The 25,007-nt window shown below is 38.5% G+C and overlaps 1 protein-coding gene across 1 annotated transcript; it reads left to right on the top strand.

Moving 5' to 3' along the window:
* Window positions 1-302: 302 nt before the first annotated feature.
* On the top strand, window positions 303-23,950 carry aass (aminoadipate-semialdehyde synthase). Its single transcript, XM_079603970.1, has 24 exons — window positions 303-725; window positions 2,215-2,456; window positions 5,751-5,927; window positions 6,076-6,160; window positions 6,936-7,003; window positions 7,176-7,322; window positions 8,762-8,840; window positions 8,967-9,094; window positions 9,477-9,628; window positions 9,749-9,871; window positions 12,198-12,309; window positions 12,476-12,535; window positions 13,359-13,426; window positions 16,796-16,917; window positions 17,018-17,147; window positions 17,260-17,370; window positions 18,512-18,620; window positions 18,884-19,024; window positions 19,159-19,326; window positions 19,409-19,504; window positions 19,682-19,797; window positions 20,159-20,247; window positions 20,417-20,593; window positions 23,154-23,950. Exons 2-24 carry the CDS (start codon window positions 2,217-2,219, stop codon window positions 23,270-23,272), a joined length of 2,817 nt encoding a protein of 938 aa, XP_079460096.1. The 5' UTR covers window positions 303-725; window positions 2,215-2,216; the 3' UTR covers window positions 23,273-23,950.
* The last annotated feature ends 1,057 nt before the right edge of the window (window positions 23,951-25,007 follow it).

The raw sequence follows: 25,007 nt of genomic DNA, 5'->3' as shown, positions 1-25,007 counted from the left end.
CGGCAAGATGTTTTACCCAATAAAACCAGCAAGCTAGACCATTGGGAGACCAGTTAAAACAACTTTAGTCTGATGTGAACGCTGTTTTTCAGAAATAATTATTGAATATATTTGATTTCCTTCAGGAACTTTAAACGTAGTTAACATTAATAGCCTGTTGTTGTTTAAATGATAACACAGCAGGATATTTTTTCTTAACTTGAAGGAAAAAGAAACAAATAAAACCGAAATAACCCCTTTTTTACCTCGTCATCGCTATTTGCTGCCACATATTTGTACTAGAAGCCATAGACATAGCGCGCGGAATAGAGAGCGCGTGAAAGGGGAGGGGCCTGTGTCCTCACTCTGCTCAGTCATCAAGCTGCGACGCGACGTCAAGGGCACGCGAGGAGGCCGATCCTCGTACTGACTCGGGATTGGTGGGAACTAATCCAGGGCTCAGATTACTTCGCTGCATTCCAGGCAGAAACTAATATTTGTGCTGTAATCTATACCGCATGGATAGGGCTAGTTAAAGCCACGTTATTCGCCTGAAGCCTTTGAACAGCAAACAGGGCAATCCCGTGGCGTTATTCTTCTGCCATTCACGTTTACGCGACACAGTCACTAATAAGAGCCGGAGCGACAATTTATATATAAACCTCCTGTGCATTGCACCTCACGTTAATGTGATTATTCAGCCGGTACCACGTTGTAGGTCCAGGCAAACTGCTTAAAGAGTACAGGTAGGTGAACACGACGTGTGCCAAAACTCAAGCTGCAGGAAAACACTTGTTGCTTCTAAACTGCAGAAAATCAGCAAGGGCTGTTTCTCAAGAACACTGAGGTTTTGAGGCACATTTCTGTTTGTCTAAATGCTTGCTGTTATTCTAACAGTGGTTAGTCCATGTTGGTTTCAAGCTAAATAACAAAAAGACAATTTTAACGGAAAGGTTTACAGTATTTTTCATAAATGTCAGCCAGGTTGGGGTAAGTTCAAGTTGTCATATGTGGTTTAGGGTATATTTAGGTTTCATTAAATTGATTTATGTTGCTTAAAATAGCCTAATTAGTAACAATTTTTTTTGTAATAACACATTTTAAATGCATTTATGTTGCATATATCTGAAAATAGAAGTCTTCCAAAAGCAGATTCCCATTTAAACAGATTGTATATACAGGTTTCTTGTATACAAACAATACCGGATGCGCGCGCATCCACGAGGCAAGACCGCTATATGTTATGCCGAGTTCTGTAAAAGAACATTGTAATTAACGTAGATTTCGCATTGTTTGTAAATTCTTGTTGACTCAATAATAAACTGCAATTTCAGAGTTGGATCTGTTTGCTTGTGTTTCATTTGCATATTAATATAACATTATGTAAAACGTTAGTTAGTTGACTAGTATGAAATTGTCCAACTAAGTTTGCGAATCATAAAAACCTGACATACTCTATTTATTTAGGTTAGTTTACAGCACAACAGCTCCGCGTCATCTCTGCTTCTGCTAGATATAGCCGTAAAGAGTGTTGCTTTCTGCCTCTTATGCGCGCGCATCTATGTGATGACGTTGCACAGAAACCCGTGTATAGTGTGGAAAAATGCCCCTTGGGCAGTGCAAAGTCTGCAAACTTACATTTCAGGTCAGTTCACTGGGTTCATGTGATCGTATGACATATGCTACTCTTTAAACTAAAGTTAAAGGAAAACTAACATAAATTAAACTTGAGGAATGACAGCACATTTTTCAGCATGTACAGAAATTGTGCGTAAGTTTTTGCTGGTTTTGTGATGAGCAACAAAAAAAGTGAATACACATACATACATACATGCATACATGTATATTGTTATTCCTACGTTATATAAGTTTAGTTCTCATGAATAAAACAGCTATCATTGCCACTATTGTTGTATTATTAAAATGTCCTGTATTCAATATATATTATCCTATCCGTTTCATCCCAGACTTACAAACTGCAGATATTAAGTTTCATTAATTCATGTATTATTATTTTTTTTCAGTTTGAACGTCCTTTAAACAATATGAACAGCGATATAAAAATAAAACTTGACTTGCTTGGTTCAAATGCAATCCTCTCCTTTGCAAACCATACACTGTGTTTCTAGACTCATTTTTATGTTTGCACTTCTGTTACTCTCAACATTTCTCAAGTGTGATACGTTTCAGATGTGTGTAGTAGTTGTAACCTGTGTGTTTTGGAAACCGGTCCAGTCATGCTGCGTCTCGTGAGGAGCCAGGGCAGGGGGTTTAGGGTCTGCATGTGCTGTCAGCGGAGGTCTCAGCATCTCCATCACCACCAGCAGAATCCTAAGAGCGTCATAGCCATCCGCCGCGAGGATGTCAACGTGTGGGAGAGACGTGCACCCCTGGCACCACGACACGTCAGGGAGATGACAGCGGCTGGACACAAGGTGCTCGTGCAGCCCTCCAACAGACGGGCCATCCATGACAGAGTGAGTCGCTGACTGCCATTTCTATCACAGGTCTTTTTTGTAGTGCATATTATTATTTGTATTATTATTTCGCATCTTCTTGGGAACGGAAAAATACACACAACAAAAGTATGTCAAATGCCTGTCTTGGCAAGTATTCACACAAACACTGTCAGTTTGTATCAGTGTATTGGATCCGTGCATTCGGTATTAAAGTGACAGCAGCCTAATAAACCTGCTGATAATCAAACAACAAAAGATAGAGAAAATCACTGTGCACTTTCTGGACTGAATTACTTTTTTAGATTTAACAATGATTAATCTATATTTAATCATACAGTGAATATGTAAGGGATAACGTATAGCGAGGCAGTTGTTATAGCGAATACACCCCCGACAGGCTCGGGGTCTTGAATCTGAAGGAGTTGTATTAGTTATAAAAACCGCCTTGCTATACATTATCCCGCTTATTACATGGCTACCTACCAAATACATCAATAATTTGACACTAAATATTGATTTAAAAAGGAGTTTATTGATTTAAAAACGATTGCATTTCTTCCGTTAAAGAACACCGTGTCCATGGCAACGCTCTGTTTTTCATGGCAACGGTGTGTTATACTTAGCAGCGGTCTGTCATCAAGAAATAACTGACCGCATTCTACATTAGAATTCAACCAAGCCACGTAATAAGCCGTGTTATTTTACGTCAATATTTTACGTTGTGTTTATTTGTTCTGTTGTATTTGAGCTGTTGCTTTTAATTTGTTTATTTGTTATTATTTTATTAGTGAAGAAGACTCGCTGGCCTTCAGTAATGTTTGAACTTTTAGTTAGGCTAGTAGGTTTTGCTGTGGTATAGAAATAGGAGAATTGTAAAATTTAACTGGTATCTAAAATTTTGGTGGCTGATTTATTAGAATAGAATGTTACATGGGTCAAAACAACAACTTTTTCTTTTTACATTTTAATATGGAACATTTTGGCAGGGCAAGTACATTTGAACCACTTGAAAAACAAAAGCATTGAGCCCTGTTGAGCAGCAAATCAGCATATTAGAATGATTTCTGAAGGATCATGTGACACTGAAGACTGGAGTAATGATGCTGAAAATTCAGCTTTGCATCACAGGAATAAATTACATTTTAAAATATATCACAGTATTACTGTTTTTATTGTATTTCTGATAATAAATAAACATTATTATAAAATAAATATCTTTCAAAAATAATAAAAATTGTACTGCCCCAAAAACGTTTCAACAGTACCGGTAATGTGTTTAAATATAGAGCTTATCTGTATATATTATCTGTATAATCTATATATTATCTGTATAATTTATTTTTTCCCCATTTATATTTTAGCTCTTCATTGTAGTTGTGAATATATAAATCACATTTTATTTTTCATTGTCGGTGTCACAAATTATAAATAGTAAATTAAAATAATGACTAGGATGTTGCAACTATCCCCATTCCACTATGATACATTTCTATTTTTGTTCCCCTCACTTTTAAGGGCCCTTAATGTTTCCTTTCCCACTTGATATTTAGATCAGCCTTTCTCAAACTTTTTTCAGTCAGGGCACCTTTCAAAAGTGCATAAAATCTCAAGGCACCCCAGTGTAAAATATAATTTAAAACACTGCATAACCCAAATATAAATGCAAAAGTCCTGTTTATTTAGACAGGACAGTAATGAACAGAGCATAATGCGAACTGTAAATAACAATAACAATAATAACAACAACTTTATAGCACCTTTAAAAACACAGGTTTGCAAAGTAATTCACAAAATAATTAATCAGAGACACAAATGCCATAAAACCGTAAGAGGTGGACCGCCCAATACAAGAACCCAACAACATATCCAGACCAGGAGAACAGGAGAACATGAAGTGCAGGATGCAGTTAAAATAAAATAAAAAGGGGCAGACATGACAAAAATAAATAAAATCAGATACAATACGATAAGAAAAAGATGCATGTTAAAAAAATGCACCAGAGATAAGCAGGAATGTTTTTCCATATAGTACTTGTTTTCATCCGTGCCATATGCGCATGCGCACACACCCACACACACATACACCCACACACACAAACAATAATCCGCAACGAGAGAGGGAGAAAGATCTACATGCGCGCATGCACAAGCCGGGGATATTATCCCTATTATCAGGGATATTAATAGTATTAATTATTAATTAATTATTATTATTATAGGTATATCTGACTATACCTACATCCAAAAAAAGAAAATAGGGGAATGATATTACATGCGCTTCATGAGGCGGTCTCTTGCTCTCGCTCCCTCTCTGCCGTGCACGCGCTACGCGGTTTGGAGCACAGTCTATGTCTCGCGGGCGCGCTCGCTCTAGATTCCGGGAGATTTTAACTAATTCGCGGGCATCAGTGAGCCGCTATCAATATGCGGGAGACTCCCGGGAGACTTGGGATGTCTGCATTTGGTGGGAGCGGCGGCGCTGTCCTATAATGTTAGTTGTCACCCTGACATAACAGTGCGTAGAATTTGCCTATAATGTAAATGACTTGTTATTTTATTCGAGCTTTCTATCTATTTGCTAAAAAATAAAGTGAAATAGGCATTCATTAGTAGTAGGCTAAATAGCAGCATGTTGAAATGATGTGCCAAAATGCGTTTTCTATTAGGCTACAATGAAAATATTGTACAGTAGCATCAGATAAGGTCAGGTTTGCCGAAGTGCGTTTAATTTATGCTATTTGTTTATTTTTGTCCCTGTGCGCCGATCGGAGACGGAGTTCACAAACTGATATTGTTAGGTAAGCTTTCTAGTCTCCTTCCATCGCCCAATCAGCGGATGGCGGGCGGTGCGGTTTTGAAAAATTTTCAAAAACGCTTTTGTGGATGGATGGCGCACAGATGAGTTTTGTGATGCAAAACTTTGCGGATGAAATAATAGCCCATTCGCGTATCTCTAGGGCGCGGCTCCCTAGGGGGCTAGAGCGACCCCGGGGACGTCATGACAGTTACTGATGTGAGACGGATTTTTATGGTTAATTTTATATATATATTTTATCTAAAATGAATTTACAATTTTATTAATCCGTTTATATGTTTAAAAAGAATAAGAATGTATTTATGTAAATTAAAATATATTTATATATGAAATGTCAATTTTTTTTTTTTTTTTTTGCCTACGTAATTTTTTGGCGGCACCCCTGACACAGTCAGGGGGCACCCCAGTGTGCCGCGGCACCCACTTTGAGAAAGGCTGATTTAGATGAATATGATTCTGATCCGATTGAGTAGAATCAAGACTGTTTCTGTTCTCAGTACTATGAAAAAGCAGGAGCTGTTATCCAGGAGGACATCTCAGAGGCGTCTCTCATCATCGGTGTGAAAAGACCCGCGGAGGAAAAGGTGTACCCCCGCAAGACCTATGCCTTCTTCTCTCACACAATTAAAGCACAAGAGGCAAACATGGGGCTCCTAGACGACCTTCTTAAAAAGGTGAGTCTCTTTATAGAATGAAAATGGTCAAGGACAGTGAAAGCCAACTGCAATACTCTCTCAGGCGTCATCTGTATTTGGAAATGTTTATTCAGGAGAAGCAGGTTTCACAAGATACTCATGTCATCATATACCTCTTCCTTTTTAGGAAGTTCGACTCATTGATTATGAAAAGATGGTGGACGCCAATGGTTTCAGAATTGTAGCGTTTGGACAGTGGGCTGGAGTTGCTGGTATGGGACTTTTTGACTGATGTACTGAGTTAAAGGGATAGTTCACCCAAAAATTTAAATTCTGAGATCATTTACTCGCCCTTATTTTGTTCCAAACTCGCTTGACTGAACTCCACTCAAGAAACACTAAATGAGACATTTAGCAGAATGTCCATACTACTATTTTCCAATGAAAGTGGATGGAGACCAAGGACAGCTATGTATTTTTATTTTTGGGTGAACCACACTACCATTTAAAAGTTTGGAGAGTTTTTTTTAAAGAAATTATTACTTTTTGTAGCAATAATTTATCAAATTGTTCAAAAGTAACGGTAAAGAGTGTTACAAAAGATTTCCATTTCAGTAAATGCGGTTCTTTAGAACTTTCTATTCATCAAAGAATCACGGTTTCATAAAAAATATTAATCAGCACAACTGTTTTTTCAACATTGATATTTCCTGAGCAGCAAATCAGCTTATTAGAATGATTTCTGAAGGATCATGTGACACTGACGACTAGAGTAATGATGATGAAAATTCAGCTTTACATCACAGGAATAAATTACATTTTTAAATATATTTTTATAGAAAACAGTTAGGGTTAGGGTTATTTCACAATATTGCTGTTTTAATGCAGTTTTGATCAAACAAAAGCAGCCTTGGTGAGCGTAAAAACGTATTAAAAAATATATACAAATCTCAGCAAAAACAAACTGTTGAATAGTAGTGTCAATCTTTAAAGGGTTTCCCTGCTGTATGTTGTCCCTGCCTAACCTGATGTTTGTGTTTTTTACAGGAATGATTAATAGTTTGCACGGTCTGGGCCTGCGTTTTCTTGCCCTTGGACACCATACCCCATTTATGGTATTAATTTTTCAATTGCACTTCTATTTTAATGTCTACACTTGGCTTGGCACAAACACTGTTATGTACTTGATTATTGGTTCTTGATTATTTAGTAGCTTATTTAGTTCAGTTTCATCGTTTAAAACTAAGATTTTTGGGTATATATGTTTTAATATTCATCATTTAACAGCACATTGGTATGGCGCACAACTACAGAAACGTCAGCCAGGCCATCCAGGCAGTGAGGGATTGTGGGTATGAAATATCCTTAGGTCTGATGCCCAGGTCCATTGGTCCTCTCACATTTGTGTTCACTGGCACCGGCAATGTGTCTAAGGTAAGTACTATTAAAGAGGACCTATTATGTTTTTTACATTTTCAACTTTCTTTAGTGTGTAATATTGCTGTTTAGGCATGAAAAAATTGCCAAGGTAGTTATCAGTGCGCATTGTTTCTGAACTCCCTGAAACGCCTCAATTGTAATCCCAATTTTTCTTCCGGGAACGAACAACATCTCAATATTCCTCATTTAAATAATAAAATAAATGTGGGTGAGGCCTGGTTGAGCTCAATTAGTCGTGTGTTGAAACTTGCAGTTATGGTAAGGGTTGTGACATTTCCAAAACACACTCGAAGCAGTTAACCAATCACAACACACTGGTCCAGCCAACCAATCAGACCACATTGTGTTTTTCAGAAGGAGATGCTTTAAAGAGACGCTAACTAAACAGAGCGTTACCAGAGAATGTCTAATATGGGGAGAACTGAAACTCTCAGTAAACTTCCGGCTTCTGAACTGGTTGCAGTTCCACTCTGGCTCCATATGAGGGCGCTCAGAGGACGAGTGCAGAATGAATGGAGGTCTATGGAGCTATACCCCTCAAAATCCACTTTTCTCAGGATATCATTTTTTGTCTAGTAATTTGAATGTTGTGTTCGAAAGGAGATGCAAAGAAAGGACACATTGATGGGTGTTCGATTTTTTTTAGAGTCACTTATTTGCTTTAAAAAGTCTTTTAAAATGTCAATGACGTCATACACATCGTACGACCAGAGATACTGCTTTACGGCAATCCTTCAGTCACTTATGTGCTTTCGCGCTCTGCACTTTCTTTTCTCACGAGGCATCGACAACACAGCGGACACAGATAAATACACGAGCTAGAAGAGTTTTTGCTTGAAGACATTCTGGTTCCGCTTCGGATGCCATCAAGCGGTACCTCTGGTCGTAATCAGTCCTTCACTGACCAATCAGCGTTTATTAGCAGAATGCTAGCGTGTTATGAGCAACAACAACTCAACCTGTAAGAAATCGAAAGGACATAAGTACTCGTTCATTCAACTTTCGACTTATAACCCATGTTGAACTTGCAAAACCTACATTCAAATCTGAGATTTCTCAACGGCAATCGGGTGAAAGAGACAAATGTAGCCGTCTAGCTCCATAGACTCCCATTCATTTTGCACTCGGGCAATCACCCCCAGTGGAACTCTGGTGGAACTACAACCAAAATTCGGTACGATAGGACTTAATAGGGAGTGGCCAGGCTCTCCGTAGACGGGCTCTGGAGTTACTGACAGACTGGGAAGAGAGGTGCTGCCTGCAACAATGTAAAATATGTAATAAACAATGTGTTTTTTGAACATTCAAGCATAAAAGCCTATTGCAGTGAGCCTATAGAATGTGTTATGAATGTGAGACGCACTAAACGCCTCAAGCACATCTATGTGCAAAAATGTGTTACTGTTATAAAAATGAAGATGCTTCCTTTCCAGGGCGCCCAAGAAATTTTCAACGAGCTACCCTGCGAGTACGTGGAACCTCATGAATTGAAAGAAGTCTCTGAGAGTGGAGGTAAATCTACTGTTTCCTAGTAAATTTCAGTTACACATAAAAGGAATTGTATTTTCATGTGAGGTGTTTGCAGTAATTGCCACTTTGCTGTGTTTGCAAATTTTCTAATGCTAATCCTCTTTGCAGACATGTCTAAAGTGTACGCCACAGTGATCAGCAGACATCACCACCTGATGAGGAAGAGCGATGGACTCTACGACCCCCTGGAGTATGAATACCATCCTGAGCTTTACACATCGCACTTCAGGAAGACCGTGAGTGCACACAAGAAATGTACCAGGCAGCCGATTGGTTCACCCTGTGGCTACGTCTTAAGTTGGGCTCATATTTACCATCGTTCGGCAAATTTTCGTGGGCGATAGTCATTTTAATAGGAATACACACGATTGGGAAAGATTTCTCAATGCATGTTTTGCAAAGTGATCACTGATTCTCCTCATTGAGAACTGCTTGGTTTGAAAGTAACTTCTGACTGAGCTGTGCTTCATACAACACTACACTATTGACAATAGAAAATAGACCCTTTTGCTCACTAAATTTAGCTGAAATTTCAATAATGTGACCACACCTTTATTGGCTGCAGTGTTTGAAAAGTAAATGTGACTGATATGCATTAGAAAAGTCTTGTTTGCACAGGTGGCCCCTTACACAACCTGTCTGATAAACGGCATATACTGGGACCCTCACACACCCAGACTCCTGCGGCGACTGGACGCCCAGCGGCTGATCAGACCTGTTATACCTGCATCATCGTCACCTGATCACGGCTGCCCTGCACTTCCCCACAAGTGAGCCTCTAATATTATTGTCGTTCTCCAAAATGACAAAAAAAGCCATAAAGTATCATGAAAGTAATTGGTTTGACCTTTCTGAAGAAGCAGGCACATCTGATCATCTGTGAATTTCAGGTTAATGGCCATTTGCGACATCTCTGCGGACACGGGCGGCTCCATTGAGTTCATGACAGAGTGCACCACTATTGAGAAACCCTTCTGCATGTATGATGCCAACCAGCATATTGACCATGACAGGTGTGGCGCTGCAACCTCCCACTGAACTAACCCCTAACAATGAATATTAAACTGAGTCATAAATATGAGTCATATCCAGAGACTAGAATGTCATAGAGATTTTGGTGACCAAATTTATCCTGAGACAACTATTTTTAAGGGCAAGCTTGAGGAATTATTTTGTAAGATGGAACCAGAAAAACCTAGGTCATTGAAGGAATCTTTTTTTTTTCTAAGTTGAATAAAAAAAAATGTTTGCATTTACTATATAGTATTTATTATATCAGAGTGTCTATTTACACCAAGTGCAAATAGCGCACCTTGTTGCCAGAGGCTATATACACTAACTCCGCCCACCAATGTCTGATTGAGCCGGACAAAATGACAAAAGAAACCTGTTTCATACCTGGAGCAGTGGTGTGGAGAGTAAGCGCCAGCGCAAACCCTCTTGGCGTTAAACTATAGTCACGCTGTGAAATATTGGCGCTGAAATGGCGTGGACAGTGTTATTTTTGCGGCTGACTTTATTGCATATGCATTTGTAGGAGTTTCCCTTTCAGGCGCAATATTCATGGGAGGAGAGTATTTAAATGAATTACGCAAGGTGATTAACTAAGGTTTGCGCTCGTTAATTTACTGGTGTTTGCACCATTATTTAACGCGCAAAAAAAGCATGTTTATTAAATCTGGCGTTAACTTTTGACGCAATTGACCCGTTTTATAATATACTACAATACACTACCAGTAGTACCTGCCACTATTTGCGCAAAGAACATACTGTTTTAATTTAGTGAAAATAGCTTCTGCCTTATATTGTATTGTTGAATGTTGAATTCGTATCTGCCATGTAAAAGCCTGAGAAGTTGATATGGCAATAAATTTAAATACCATAAACCAGGGGTGTGTTCCCTGAAAGCATTGTTAGCCAACTATGGGCGCACGTTCCATTGTTACCAACCTAGTTGAATGATTTGGCGTTTCCCAAACCCATAGTTCCAACTAACATTTGCAAACAGCATCGCAAACTTGTTTGGTTTGAACTATAGCCCTCGAGCTGTGGTTCAAAGCATAGTTTCTTGTTAAAATGACATGTGGACTTGCATAGATCTTGCTCTTGGGCACAGTAAGCAAGCCACCATTCAGTATATTCTCTAGGTTTGATTGTTTAAATATATTTACATTTTAATATTTAATATGGAAATGCACCCCAACATAGTTCAGACTGCAGGCAAATGTGTCCCAAATCCAATTCTTTTTACCATATGTGACTCAGATCTGTTTTTCTCATGACAGTGTGAACAGCACTGCGGTTTGGGCCACTTCCATATGTGCTAAATCTGAGACGGGTCAGATGTTTTGCAATGCGACCTCAGTCTTAACAGTCAAATAGGAATTCATGCGACTTTTACGTCACTCTAGATCAACATTCGTCACAATTCTTTGCTCATGGGAGTCACTTCAAAGTTCATTGTTCTTTTGTTCATGTGGATCAGTCCTGTTCGCACTGGAATCTGTTATTGGCCAACATTTAAAACAACTTTGTGAACAGTTGTACAGATAAATCGAAATTGAGCATTAAAGGAACACACCAACTTTTTGGTACTTAACTTATTCACCGTATCCCCCAGAGTTAGATAAGTCCACACATACACTTTTCATCTCCGTGCGTACCGTAACTCTGTCTGACGCACCCACCGCTAGCCTAGCTTAGCACAAAGACTGGAGGTAAACGGCTCCAGCTAGCATACTGCTCACAATAAGTGAAGCCCCGTGTTAAGGAGCAGAGAGTTCGCTCAGTGTGTTGCACTAATCACTCCGCCCAAGTAGCAGTGCTTCACCTTCTGAGAATATAGTTCCCAGTATGTATACGGTTAGAAGATGGCTGTGTCCATGTGACCTTGTTATTTGTACACGCTGTGACTATACAAATCACAACATGTAAATAGGAAAATGTTTGCTTTATTTTGTCACTTATTGTGAGCAGTATGCTAGCTGGAGCCATTTACATCCAGTCTTTGTGCTAAGCTAGGCTAGCGGTCGGTGCGTCAGACAGAATTACGGCACGCACGGAGATCAAAAGGGTATGTATGGACTTATCTAACTCTGGGAGTTCCGGTGAATAAGCTAAAGTCCCATAAAGTCGATGTGTTCCTTCAATGCTCTCAGTGTGAACGTAGCCATTGAGATTTTGATGCGGGCCATTTATCAACCACCAATCCCCCAATCAACACCTGGAAATGCATTAACATAGACAGCATAGCAACACCCTGGCAACACTCTAGCATCACATACTCATTTTCAAATCCACTATTTGAACCTCCTCTGATGTGTGTGTATCTCTGTGCAGCGTGGAAGGTAACGGCATTCTCATGTGCTCCATCGATAATCTTCCCGCCCAGCTGCCTATTGAGGCGACTGAGTATTTTGGTGACCGGCTGTTCCCTTACGTCTGGGAGATGGTAAGATATGACACAGGGTGGTGAGTAAATACCCAACAGCTTTGCTCTGGAGAGGATTGCTTTGAACATGTGCTGGTCTGGTTCTGATTGAGAGACTTTAGCATTTTTGTTGAAGATTTAATGTGAATATTTGATCAGATTTGTGATGGTAGCCTTTGTCCCACAGCTCCCATCAGACGCCACCAGAGCGCTAGAGGAAGAGGATTTCTCTCCACAAGTCAGAGATGTAAGTGTATTAAGAGGGTGTTTTTACAGCTCCCCCCCTAAATTGCTTTTGAACCGTGGAGCAATGCTTCGTATTAGTTGTGTTCGTGCGCAGAAGGCAGACTCAAAAATGTGTGGAAAAACTTGAATCCGAGCTAAACGGGCAGCATGTCAGCTGGAGTCCATCCATACATCCATTGATTTTCGGTATGGAGCTAAAGCTGGGAAATCTGAAATGCAAATTTCTGATGAATTCGAGGTAAAGGGGGCGCATCTTAGATCTGTATGGAGATTGTAAGTTCATACCAGCACCGAACAGAATAAAAAAGATGTCCACACATACACTATCGTTCAAAAGTTTGGGGTCAGTAATATATATTTTTTATGTTTTTGTAAATCACTCTGTTACGCTCACCAAGGCTGCATTTATTTTATGAGAAACGCAGTAATATTGTGAAATATTATTGCAGTTTAAAATAACTGTTTTCTATTTGAATATATTTAAAATATATAATTTATTCCTATAATGTAAAGCTGAATTTTCAGCATCATTACTCCAGTCTTTTGGATATTCAGAGACCTCAAGAAAACAAGCCAGAGAAATGCCTTTAATTACCAATTCAAACTCAGTTCAAATTCAAAACTGAACTGAATGTGAATGTAAACTATTTTGAATTAATTTATGAATGGTGCATAACCTTGGTACTAAATGATTGGTGCCATGGTATTTTCAAGGTACTTCAAAATATACCATGATACACATCCAAATGCACTACCCTGGTACTTTGTTGTTAGCTTCTTAAGTCTGTTTACTAGTATCATATGCATTGTTTTTCTCATTCTAGGCTGTAATTACGTCCAACGGGAAGTTGACGCCTAAGTTTGAATACATTCAGAAACTTCGAGAAAGGAAGTAAGGAATGCTTTTTCTTTCCTTGAAGTGAATTCAATGTCTTGTGGTATCACTGTAGTACAGTAGCTCTGAAAGTGTTTTTAGTCTGCTTTGTCCGATTGGACAGTGGACGTGATGTGATGTGTCTGATAAGATTCAGAAGTACGGTACTGATACATTGTGTTGGATGATGTGTTTACACGCTGAGGACGGTGGTCTTATTCAGAAGATTTCTCCAAAGGTTGAAAGACAGGTAAAAACATTGTCGTAATCCAGCCCTCAACAGCCTGTAGCCTTGAAATGCTCTTTTATCATTATAGAGGAAAATGCTTTCAGTTACGCCTGAATCTAGACTTTTAAATGCAAAAGATATGAGGAACGCACATTAACCCCTACGGCTGATATACTGTACAACCCTATTCTAGTATACTGTACTACTATGCTAGTGTTTGTTTCTCTTATGCTCACCAAAGCTGCTTTTATTAGAAATAAATACTTTTATTCAACAAGGACAGATTTAGTTTTAGTGACAGTAAAGTGACAGGTTCTAGTGACAGAAATACATTTATAATGTTACAAAATATTTATATTTCAAATTAATGCTGTTCTTTTGAACTTTCTATTTATAAAGAATCCTTAATTTCAGTTTCCACAAAAATACTGTTTTCTACAAAAACTGTTTTCAGTATTGTTAAAAAGAACCATTATTGATAATTGTGCATCAATAATAATTGAACAATAAATCAGCATTTTAGAATGATTTCTGAAGGATCATGTGACACTGAAGACTGGAGTAATGATGCTGAAAAATCAGCTTTTTCTAATAATAATATTTCACAATATTACTCTTTTTGCTGTATTTTTGATCAAATAAATTCAGCCTTGGTGAGCCTTCTATGAAAAACATTACAAAAAATGTATTATTCCCAACTTTTGCCCACCAGTGTACATTTGCAGACATTTTATTGCAATAATAAAATGGTGTACACTATTATGGTTTAGAAAAACACTGGGTTACACATTCTTTTAAGGTGACGTAGTTACATTGCACTTTCTCAAATAAGTACTTGCGTACTTACTATAGAGTTAGGGTTAGTTACTTGAAATGATGCATAACTTCCTGTTATTACTATAGCAAGTACATGTAGTAACGTGTAACTACGGTCACCTTAAAATAAAGTGTTACCAAACACCTTTTGTGAAAGTGACACATGTTGGTGTTTTTGGATGATCATGTAAATGTTTCTATAATATCTGAGACCGTTTTTTTTAATAGTCCAAAACCCACCGAAGCAGGAGTTTCACCAAACCTGCTTAGCTCATTTTTGTCAGGCTAATGAATTTTCCCATGCTGACTTTGAAACATTAAACCTCAGTCATTTCACACCCGTACAGAAGACGAGTTGCTGACCGTGTTTGTTTCTTCAGACACAGGGTCCGGCTCCTGTGCCTCGCTCTGCTCTGCTATAGCACCTTTCTTGGCTAAAGTACACGTCACGTTCTCTCATGGGTACATGATCTTATTCTCTCACCGCAGCCGCAGTCTCTCCCACTCACTCTTGTTCTTGGGATTTTTTGCATGCCAGAAAAAGAAATCAATGCATCAGTTCTTTTTAAGTTCCTTAAGTTCAATTATTCTCCAAGGTAAGCTTCACTTTTCCCGAGCCAAATATCTTTTCACGCTCGTTAATTGATATCTAGTTTTTAATCCTTTTCATTAAATGGAATAGCACAATCCTTTTTTCAAGGCATAATGAAAGCTTCCCGTGCCTGTGCAGTCAACACGTCTTTCTCGAAACACTCTGACAGAGCTCTTTTATGCCACTTCTGTCTCATTCAAGGGTGAAGAACCAGACGACAAAACGTTAGACTGAATTAGCAAGTCTGTATCCAGTGTGGTCTATACTTAATGAAGCCGCCCACACGCCACCATTGACCTCCATTTAATCAATGGAAAGCTTTAAAGATCCATCATTTCATTCACTGAAATCTGAGATACTTCGTGCAATTTAGACAAAATTATCGTTTAATTTGTTTTAAATGGTTTCTTTTTTTAAATGTTATTAGATTTTTGTGCTGTAAAAATTGATTTAGAATCTTCATTTATAATTTTTAATATATTGTTTTCTAAATTGTATCATTATTAAAATAACATTAGGAATATATTTTTAAAAATGCTATTTTATTATTACTACAAATATATTGTAAATAAAAATACTGTAGTACTGTATTTGTCGTTTATTATTATTATTATGTTATAACATTTTAGTGTTATAAAGTATTTTTCTTTGTAAATGTTATTGCATTTTAGTATTATTATAAAAATAAATATGAGCATTGCATAAACCACCATAAACTACATATTTTCCCATTTGTTTTAAACATCTTATGCCTCGTCAGCAATGTCAGGTTTAAAAAGACGTCTTGAAATCCCTGTGATCTGTTCTAAACCTAGTTATTTGGCAAGTCTGTGTTTCAACTAATTACAGTACGCAGACTAATTAGTTCTTGAGACGTTTAAGCAACGCACAGATTTTGAAAATATGCCGGTTTGCACATTCCTATGATAAACTTTTAGCAAAATGGCTGAAGCCACTGGAGGCAGTGCAATAATTTTAATAATCAATATTGTATTGTCATTAAAGTATTAAGCACAGCTTTTTTTTTTTAATGGTTAATGCTCCTTAACACTCTTTAACTGTGGTACGAATAACTGTTAGGCCATGACAAACCTTCCTATTTCAAATGTTTTATTATGAACTAATGCACCTCATTATATGATCTTTGTAGAAGTAGCACTAAATAGTTGTAAAACTGACAACTAAAACGCATATTTAGTGGTTATGAATGTCTAGTTTAGTGGTATTTTGAGAAAGGCATGCAGGTGGTGGGGGGTTAAGTGTTACATATTTGCTCATGTGCCGCATCAGATCCAATTAGGCTGAGCGACGGGGTGCTTGGATCACATGTGTCTCCCAGGGGACTCGCGGAGCAAAACGCTGATTTGCTTTGGTTATATTCTGACTGGAGAACTGGCCGATCTAGATGTACAGTAGATTTGTGTGTTTTCCTCTGTTGTTGTTTTTGTTTTTTTTATACACTCTCCCTGCTCCTGAAGTGCCATTTGATGATTTGTATGTGTTTGTGGTGGGATATTCTTGTGATAAAATGAAGAATGATCCTTTGGTGTGTTATACATTTTCTTGATTTCATCTCTACTGGACAATCCTACAATATCGTCTGTGTCCTTTTGTGGGTTTTGCATCCCTTTCAATCAGTTTAACACCACTATCCAGCAGGATATGTTTTGTGATTTCACAGATTGCTCGGCCAGTGAGGAGTGTGTGTGTGTGTGTGTGTGTAGTAATGGCTGTACCATCTGGCAAACAGGGAATCGGAGCAAATCCTAAAGAAGGGAGGGATGAAGCGGGTGCTGTTGCTGGGCGCAGGCTATGTGTCTGGGCCAGTTATCGAGTATCTCACCAGGGACGCTGGCACTCAGGTCACAGTGGGTATGTTCCCGTCGCAAAATCCATCTGGAATGCTGTTTTACTGCAGTGTCGAAATTACTGTCGCAGTCCTTAAATCTCCTGTGATCTCTTCGCATCGCAGCTTCAAATCTGATGCTTCAGGCTGAGGACATGGCAGCCAAGTACCCCAACACCATCCCCGTGATGCTGGACATCACCAGCCAGGAAGGACACCTCGAGTCTCTGATCAAAGACCACGACATCGTCATCAGGCATAACCAGAAACTTTATTCACTTTATTATGCATTTACATGAGCAATTCTACTTTAATGTACACTTTAAAAGGCCAACAATTCACATTTATTTGTTGTTTTTGGTGTCTAGCATGCTGCCATACTCGTTTCATCCACAAGTAGCCAAGCACTGCATTAAAATGAAGGTGAACATGGTGACCGCCAGTTACCTGAGCCCCGACATGAAGGAGCTTCAGAAGAGGTAGGGAACTTCCTGTTTCTTAGGAAATGTATTTATTTTAGAGATAACTCAGGAAATGAAAATTCTGTCATCGTTCTTTATCTGTGCAGTCAGTCGTTTTTGTTTTAAAATTGAAAGTAGAAAAATTTGAAAATGGTGTTAAAAAAAAAACAAGTATTCAGCTTGATTATATTTTTCTTCTTATATGTTCAGTGGTAGAAAATGATTAAACAGCTTGAATATTCACTTTCCGCTGATTGGTCAAATAAAGATCAAACCATACCGCATCAGTTGTTCCTCAGTTTCAGAATAATAGTCCTCCGCTGCTACAGTTGTACGGATTCTTAAAGCGTTTATGCAACTTTATGCAACTACATTTCCTCTCTTTCTAATCAAACAACTTATCAAACTATTATCCTTCCAACTGTGAGTATTATTCAGTAAAACTGAGAAACAACTGATGATGACACGGTTTGATCTTTGGACCAACCTTGCGTTTCATTGTTTACTTTTCTTTCTTTTTTTGAATGAAAAAACCCAGAAAAAGGCGTCTCATACACACACACACACACACACACACACACACACACACACACACACACACACACACACACACACACACACACACACACACATACATATATATATATATATATATATATATATATATATATATATATATATATATAATATATATATATATAAAGAAATAATGGTAAAAGACTGTTAAACTGTTCTGCTGTCATTATTAATAATGATCGTCACCTTTAAGCAGTTGCATCATCCAACATTTTTTGACTATGCTCCCCCCAAAAATATCAAAATTAATTAAAAATGAAAAACATACTCATCATAGAAGAGGTAAAATAAATTAATTTGCATCACAAGTCGACAAAACCGCTGTAAAAGAGTCAGTAAGTTAAGAAACAGATTTGTAAGTGAATCATATAGATTTTGTCAACTGGATCAATTTGATCCATTAAAAAGATCTGACAAAAAAATATATATATATTAAAATTTAAACTTTATATTTTGGTACATTTAAAAGCCCTTTGAAAGTATCTTTTTTTTTTTTTTTACTTTGTTGGATTTTTAACAACCTCTGGTTGAGTTCATTAATATATGCATGAGGCTTCACCATGATTGGCTGTTGTTTCCCAAGTGCTGAAGATGCTGGCATCACCATCGTCAATGAGATGGGTCTGGACCCTGGCATTGATCACATGTTGGCCATGGAGTGCATCGACCAGGCCAAGGCAGACGGTTGCACTGTAGGTATTGCATGCATGCACTCATGTTTGTTTACCAGTTGGATGTGTTGATGGGTATTTGCAATAGAGTGACATACTGTCGCACCATTGGTGCGCTCATCACCACGTCTGGAAGACATATTGACAGACCTCAGCTATCATTCACAGCTTTTTGAATGTTCATTTTCACTTAACGGTCGAGTATGGTCTCCTCTGTGAACATTTGGTCAAGTCACATGGTGTTCTTGTAGTTGCTCCAAATTGAAATCACTGTTTCTTGACAGGTGGAGTCTTACAGCTCTTTTTGTGGTGGTCTTCCTGCTCCAGAGTGCTCGGACAACCCACTGCGTTATAAGTTTAGCTGGAGTCCGTACGGTGTCCTCCTCAACACCATCAGTCCGGCCGTCTATCTAAAAGACAACCAGGTGATGCAGGCTCACTTTAAAATCTCCTCTGTAATTCACCTGGAAGCTTTAAAAAATGCAATAAAAACATTTAGAACACCAAGGCAAGCTTTTACAAATCCAGTTCACAAAACTGTCCATCCTTCACTGCTCAGGTGGTCAGTGTTCCTCCTGGCGGGGCTCTCCTAGATGTCACAAAGCCCATGGACTTCATGCCCGGTTTCAACCTGGAAGGCTTCCCCAACCGAGACAGCACCAAGTACGCCCAGCCGTATGGGATTGAGTCTGCACACACGCTGATCAGAGGAACTCTGCGCTTCAAGGTGTTCATGCGGATCGGTTGTACGGATCACTGTAGCCTCTGTTTTCCAGTGCCAACATGTCATTTGTTGCATGTGTCTGCAGGGCTTCTCCTCTGCCATGAGTGGCTTTGTGAAACTGGGACTCATCAACACTGAGCCGTGTCCACTGTTGAGCCACACGGCTTCTCCTCTCTCATGGGTATGGATTTATTGACTTTTTATTGAAAATGTATTTTCTTTAATAAATATCTATTAATACACGATGGAAAGATAAATACTAGACATGAGTTTTATAACAAGGGCCCTGAACACTTAAACAGCGTTCATTTGACTAGTAGGCCTCTTTTTTTTAAATATCACTATGTCTGGTACACAGAAAGAGCTTCTCTGTAAGCTGATTGGCTTGTCCACAACTCTGAGCAGCAGTGCCTTTGAGGACGCAGTTTTTGAGCGGACCGGCGGGGACGACTTCAGAATGCAGAGCCTCAGAAGGTGGGTAGAAGAATTCAGCCTTCCGTTACAATGCCTACTGCTGTCTATCAGCGGAGCTTTACGGCTTATTAAAAAGATCAACGAATTAATAAAACATATGATTGATTATTAATGCGTGATTTTATTAAGTAATTTTTTGGTAACATTTAAAGCTTAATTTAAATAAAACATTCAAACAGTGAAACATAGCGCTAGCTACGTCAGATTCATACAGAATGATTAGGGTTAAGTAGTGTTGTAGTCAAGACCACCTAACCCGAGACCAAGACAAGACCAAGAAAATGTTTAAATTATAAACGATGTCTTTATAATGTCTAAAATCTCTAATAAAGTATGTTTGTGAATGGTTGAATCCCCACAGGCTCGGGATGCTCAGTGAAGAGCCGGTTCCTCACGCTGACACCATCTTAGCCGCTCTTGCTAAGCACCTGGAGGCCAAACTCTCCTTCGGTAAAGACCCAGCTCCTCTTTCTTTTCCACACTCATGTCAAGTGTGTCAGAGAGCTTTGAAGATTTATGATATGTTTATGATGGTCATTCCTTGCGCTCCGTGATGAGGAGAAATGTCTTCAGTTGCACATAAATGAGCATTGTTTTCGTATCATTCTGTCTCGTGCAGCTAAAGGCGAGCGCGATATGATCATCATGAGGAACGATGTTGGAATCAGACACCCGACGGGCGAGCTGGAGACCAAACACATCAGTCTGGTGGTTTATGGGGATCCCAATGGATACTCGGCCATGGCCAAAACCGTGGGCTACCCTGCAGCCATCGCAGCCCACATGGTGCTCAGCGGTCAGTGTGTGCTAGTTACTAAACTCTACCGCTATATGCTCATTTAACTGCACATCAAGTAAAAAGGCATTTCATTTTTGGTTGCACCGATATAGAAAGATGGGCCAATTCAGAATATTTATTTTTAGAATATGATAACCGACACATTGCCCAATATTATATATCAATCTTAAAATTGATTAATTGCATCTTACATAAAGTTTGTAAATATGCAATGTGTTATATGTTTGCAAACTTGTATGTTAGGTGCAATTAATCGATTTGACTGTACTACCTACATTTTGTGAGACTAATTTTATAAAAAGTATTTACCGGTATCTTAAATATACCAATTTTACTTAGCGGAAAGATACCAGTAACATTATATCACTGATATCTCATGCATCCCTAGTTTCATTCCACTCGAATTACTTCAGAAGGAGTTTGAATTCTGTTCACAATTTTCAAAAAGAAATGTAAAAATATTTTCAGGATGGCCAGTGGCGGTTCTTATAAAGTCACTTTGATTCAGAGGTGTAAAGAGTAACTGAAAATTTAAATAAAAGTACAGGTACCTTACAGAGAAAATGACTCCATTACAAGTTGCAAGTCACCAATTACAATATAACTGGAGTAAATGTCTTAGAGTGTCAGATGTTGACAGTACTTGAGTATTTTACTCGTACTGAACGTAGGCTCAAAGATGCACTAGTCCTCAACTCCTAACATGCCAGTGAAAAACATGAAATGGTTGATTTGTGAGGAGAGCAATCACGATTTTTTTTTTTCAAAAATAAAACTGAAATAAAAAAATAAATCAAGCACACAACAGCCTCTTAAATGTCTACAAACACTCAAGTCTTAGTTAAGCTCAAATGCTCAGAAAGAGCATAAGTGTAAACCAATATCCTTCAAAAAGGTATTTTCCATATAATGGATAAATAAAATAATTTTAAGTAAAATGAAATGGTCAAAGCCTACTTGCACTGGACGTGCTGGTTTCGGCCTCATCTCATATATGAAACGCCTGTGATTCAGCAACTACCTGCTAACACACTCACATTCATTTAAAGTAGCCTTGTTGACACCTTTGAGCGAGTAAGTGCGAAATGCACAGGATGTAGTACCTTTAATGTCCTGTAGATGGCGATATCACTACTTTTGTAGCAGAAATAAATTGCTACAGAAAAAGTTAGGCACCATGCAAAAGAGTAAAGACTTCATATTCTTCTTCAAAAATGTAGTCAAGTAGAGAGTAAAAGTTGATAAAGGGGTCCTATTATGCTTTTTCACCTTTTCAACTTTAGTTATTGTGACTGTATAATGTTGCTGTTTGAGCATAAAAAAAGATCTGCAAGGTTACAAAGATTTGCAAAGTTCACTCCAAAGGGAGATATTGTATTTAACAGAATCCACTTTAAGCTGCTGCTGTCAAAGAGACCCTCTTTTTTCACCCTTTTTCCAAAACTCATTTGTTTGGCCTTCCTAAAGCAAACTTAGTGTGGTTAATTTATTTTAAACACTGTTCCTGAACATAACCCCAATGTTTATCTGTGGGCTGCACATTTACGGAGAACAGCTTCCAGAAACTAAGAGGCTGTTAACATGTAACCTAACCCTTACTAAAAAGGTCAAAAAAGGTATGCGTTTTGGCCGTTCATTTACACGACAATGGCGTTTTGGGTGCCTGAAAACTTTTAAAATGGGTTTCAAAGTGCAAGTTTTTTTTTTTAAACGGTCTCTGTGTTAACAACAAAAACGCGAATCTTTGAAAACAATGACGTCATGCACACGCGTATTACTTGTTAAATCGTGTTTCATCGCCATCTAATGGCCGAGCCGCAGAATACAGCATTTTTTGTCGTGTTCGTGGATCCGTGTGAATGCATGGGGATCATTTTGACAATGGTGTCGTCTGTACGCAGAAAAACAAAGCAAAAACTTCTCCGTTTTAAGCATATCGTTGTTGTGTAAACGTCCCCTTAGCGAGTACAATGCAGGCTAAGCACAAAAGCTTCTCCTGAAACGGAGCAGTTCCCGCTTTGTCAGGACAATCTGTTTGTGGATCACAACTTATAATTGGAACTACTAATAAAAAAAAAAATGCATCTACAAGTTTGCTGTAGTTTCTACGATGTAAACAAAGGCAAAGCTCTACCTCCGCTAGCCTGCTAGCCAACATTAGAGTTGATCTAGTGTTTACTGTTGCTTTTGTGAGACTGTTCACCGCCCCTTAGGAAAATTAACCATAGTTTTGTGATCGATTACTGTTTGTATTACCATAGATTCACACAAATATCATGATTAAATGGTGTGTAACATCATATCTAATATGTATTTAAAAAATGACAACTAAAAAACATACCACTCTGAAACATCCTGTGAAATCTGTGCTTGAAACAATTAAGCGTGAACGCATATTCTAGTACAACAACAAAAAACAAAGATCTTAAAGGGGTCCTATTATGCCCTTTTACAAAGTAGCCCAAAAGAAACTTTAAGTACAGTAAATATTTACATTTACTCAAAAACTTTACACTACTGCTTTGATTTACTGTGAATGTGTGACGTCTGACTGCAGGTGAGCTGACGACTAAAGGACTCGTGGTGCCGATGACGAAGAACATCTACAGTCCGGTGCTGAAGAGACTGCAGGACGAGGGTCTCCGGTGCATCACCACGAGCACCGTATCGGAGTAACCACACACACACACACACACACACACACTAACATCTCATTCTCACTCGTCTCTGTGCCACACGTCTGTAATGAAACCGCTAGCAGTCAATCGTTTCCGAAACGTCCATTATCGCACATGGAACGGTTGCAGATCATTAACTACGGTTAGTACCTTTGTTTTCAATCTTGAATCTGAAAGTAGATTTTGAGGATCTGGTTGAAAACGAGTGTTCGTTTTATCAGTGTTATCAGTGTTGTCATAAATCAGGAGCGTTAAACTCCCACAAAGCACTTTTGACACAGAACCACAGTTTCCGCTTTCTGCCATTGACACTTTATACACTGTCAGTATTTTACCCTTGTGCTCAAAGGGTTTAAACGTCTGCCTCAATCAAGCTCAAAACCAGCAGTAGTGTCGTATTTATGCTTAACATGATGTCATGTTGAATACTACTGATTCAATTACCCATTTTCTGATTAATATTTCTTGTACGTGAGACTTGGAACTGTAGTGTATTATTTTAAATATTTTTTCTTGAATCTGTTTGTTTTTTTTCTTTTCACGTTCAGATGTTAATGTAAACCTTCATTGGGTGATGTGATGTAAAAATCATTTCTACGCCATTTTAACCATAGCATGTCCAAAGAGTTGTTTTAAAACTAGCATTTGTCCAATAAAAGGTTTGCGTTTTCTTGCATCCGTTATTTTCCCCCTTTGTTTTTTGTCAAATTGACATCTGAAATATTGTTTGTCATCTTCATTAGACAGAAATGAGAGGAAGTTACCCTTCACCCCCCACCGCCGTGTGTTGACTGCCCGGTGGCGATCTGCATTGTTCACGGTGTGCGGTCACTATAAAGTAGGCCACCAAGCGCAGGATAATTGGGTCTGTAATTATTAGAAGTTAAAAATGCAAATGAAGGTACCAGTAGCCGCTCAAGACTGTGTCTGGCCATTTGACCCATATTTTTGTGTAAATGAGTAACCTTTTGCTCTAAGACTGGATTAGAATTTGGGAATAATTACAAGCAATTCTTCAAAGGGATTATTTCATAACTCCATGTAGCTGCCATCTTTGTCACCAAACCCCTAAGCCACGGACTTATAATAATCGGTTCCTGAAGATGCAGTGGCTTAATAAGAAGTGACCAGAAACATGGTCTCGTTGGGTTAAGCCAAGATGAATCTGAGGAGGGCCGAAGCAGAAGTTAATTGAAAAACAACCCTATTTGGCGAACGTCTTTGAGGAAACCTGCCTTTGTTCTCTTTTTCTGACCTCCTGAGCCAGATGGAGAAGACTGAAGGACTGTTATTCTGACCTTCTTGGGAGTTTGGCAATCAGGATGCCGAGGTAACAAGAAAAGCAAGTTGAGAATTAACAGCTCACACGAGCCAAGCGGCTGCTGTCTGGAGACCGTAATCAACACGAGTCTGTCCCGAGGGCAGATGAAGACCACAATCTTACAGAGATCTTCAAAGATAAACTGCTACCAAAAAAAAGCACAATATTATACGAAAGCATTATTCAAAATTTTGACTCATCCCTTGTTTTCTTCCCCCCCCAAAAAAACACAGTGAGCCACTTAAAATGGAAGTGAAAGGGGCCAATTTGGAGCTTACAATTTTATAAAAGCATTTACCGGTATATGAATTTTTAATTTACATAAGTGATTTTATATATATATATATATATATACACACATGTATATAATAGTGCAGTCAAGTCGATTAATCAGATCAAGCATAAAAGTTAT

This window comes from Phoxinus phoxinus, assembly GCF_949152265.1.
Source record: "Phoxinus phoxinus genome assembly, chromosome: 25".
Lineage (NCBI taxonomy): Eukaryota > Metazoa > Chordata > Actinopteri > Cypriniformes > Leuciscidae > Phoxinus > Phoxinus phoxinus.
The sequence above is the reverse complement of the archived record's forward strand: the minus strand, read 5'-3'. Positions and strand labels throughout refer to the sequence as shown.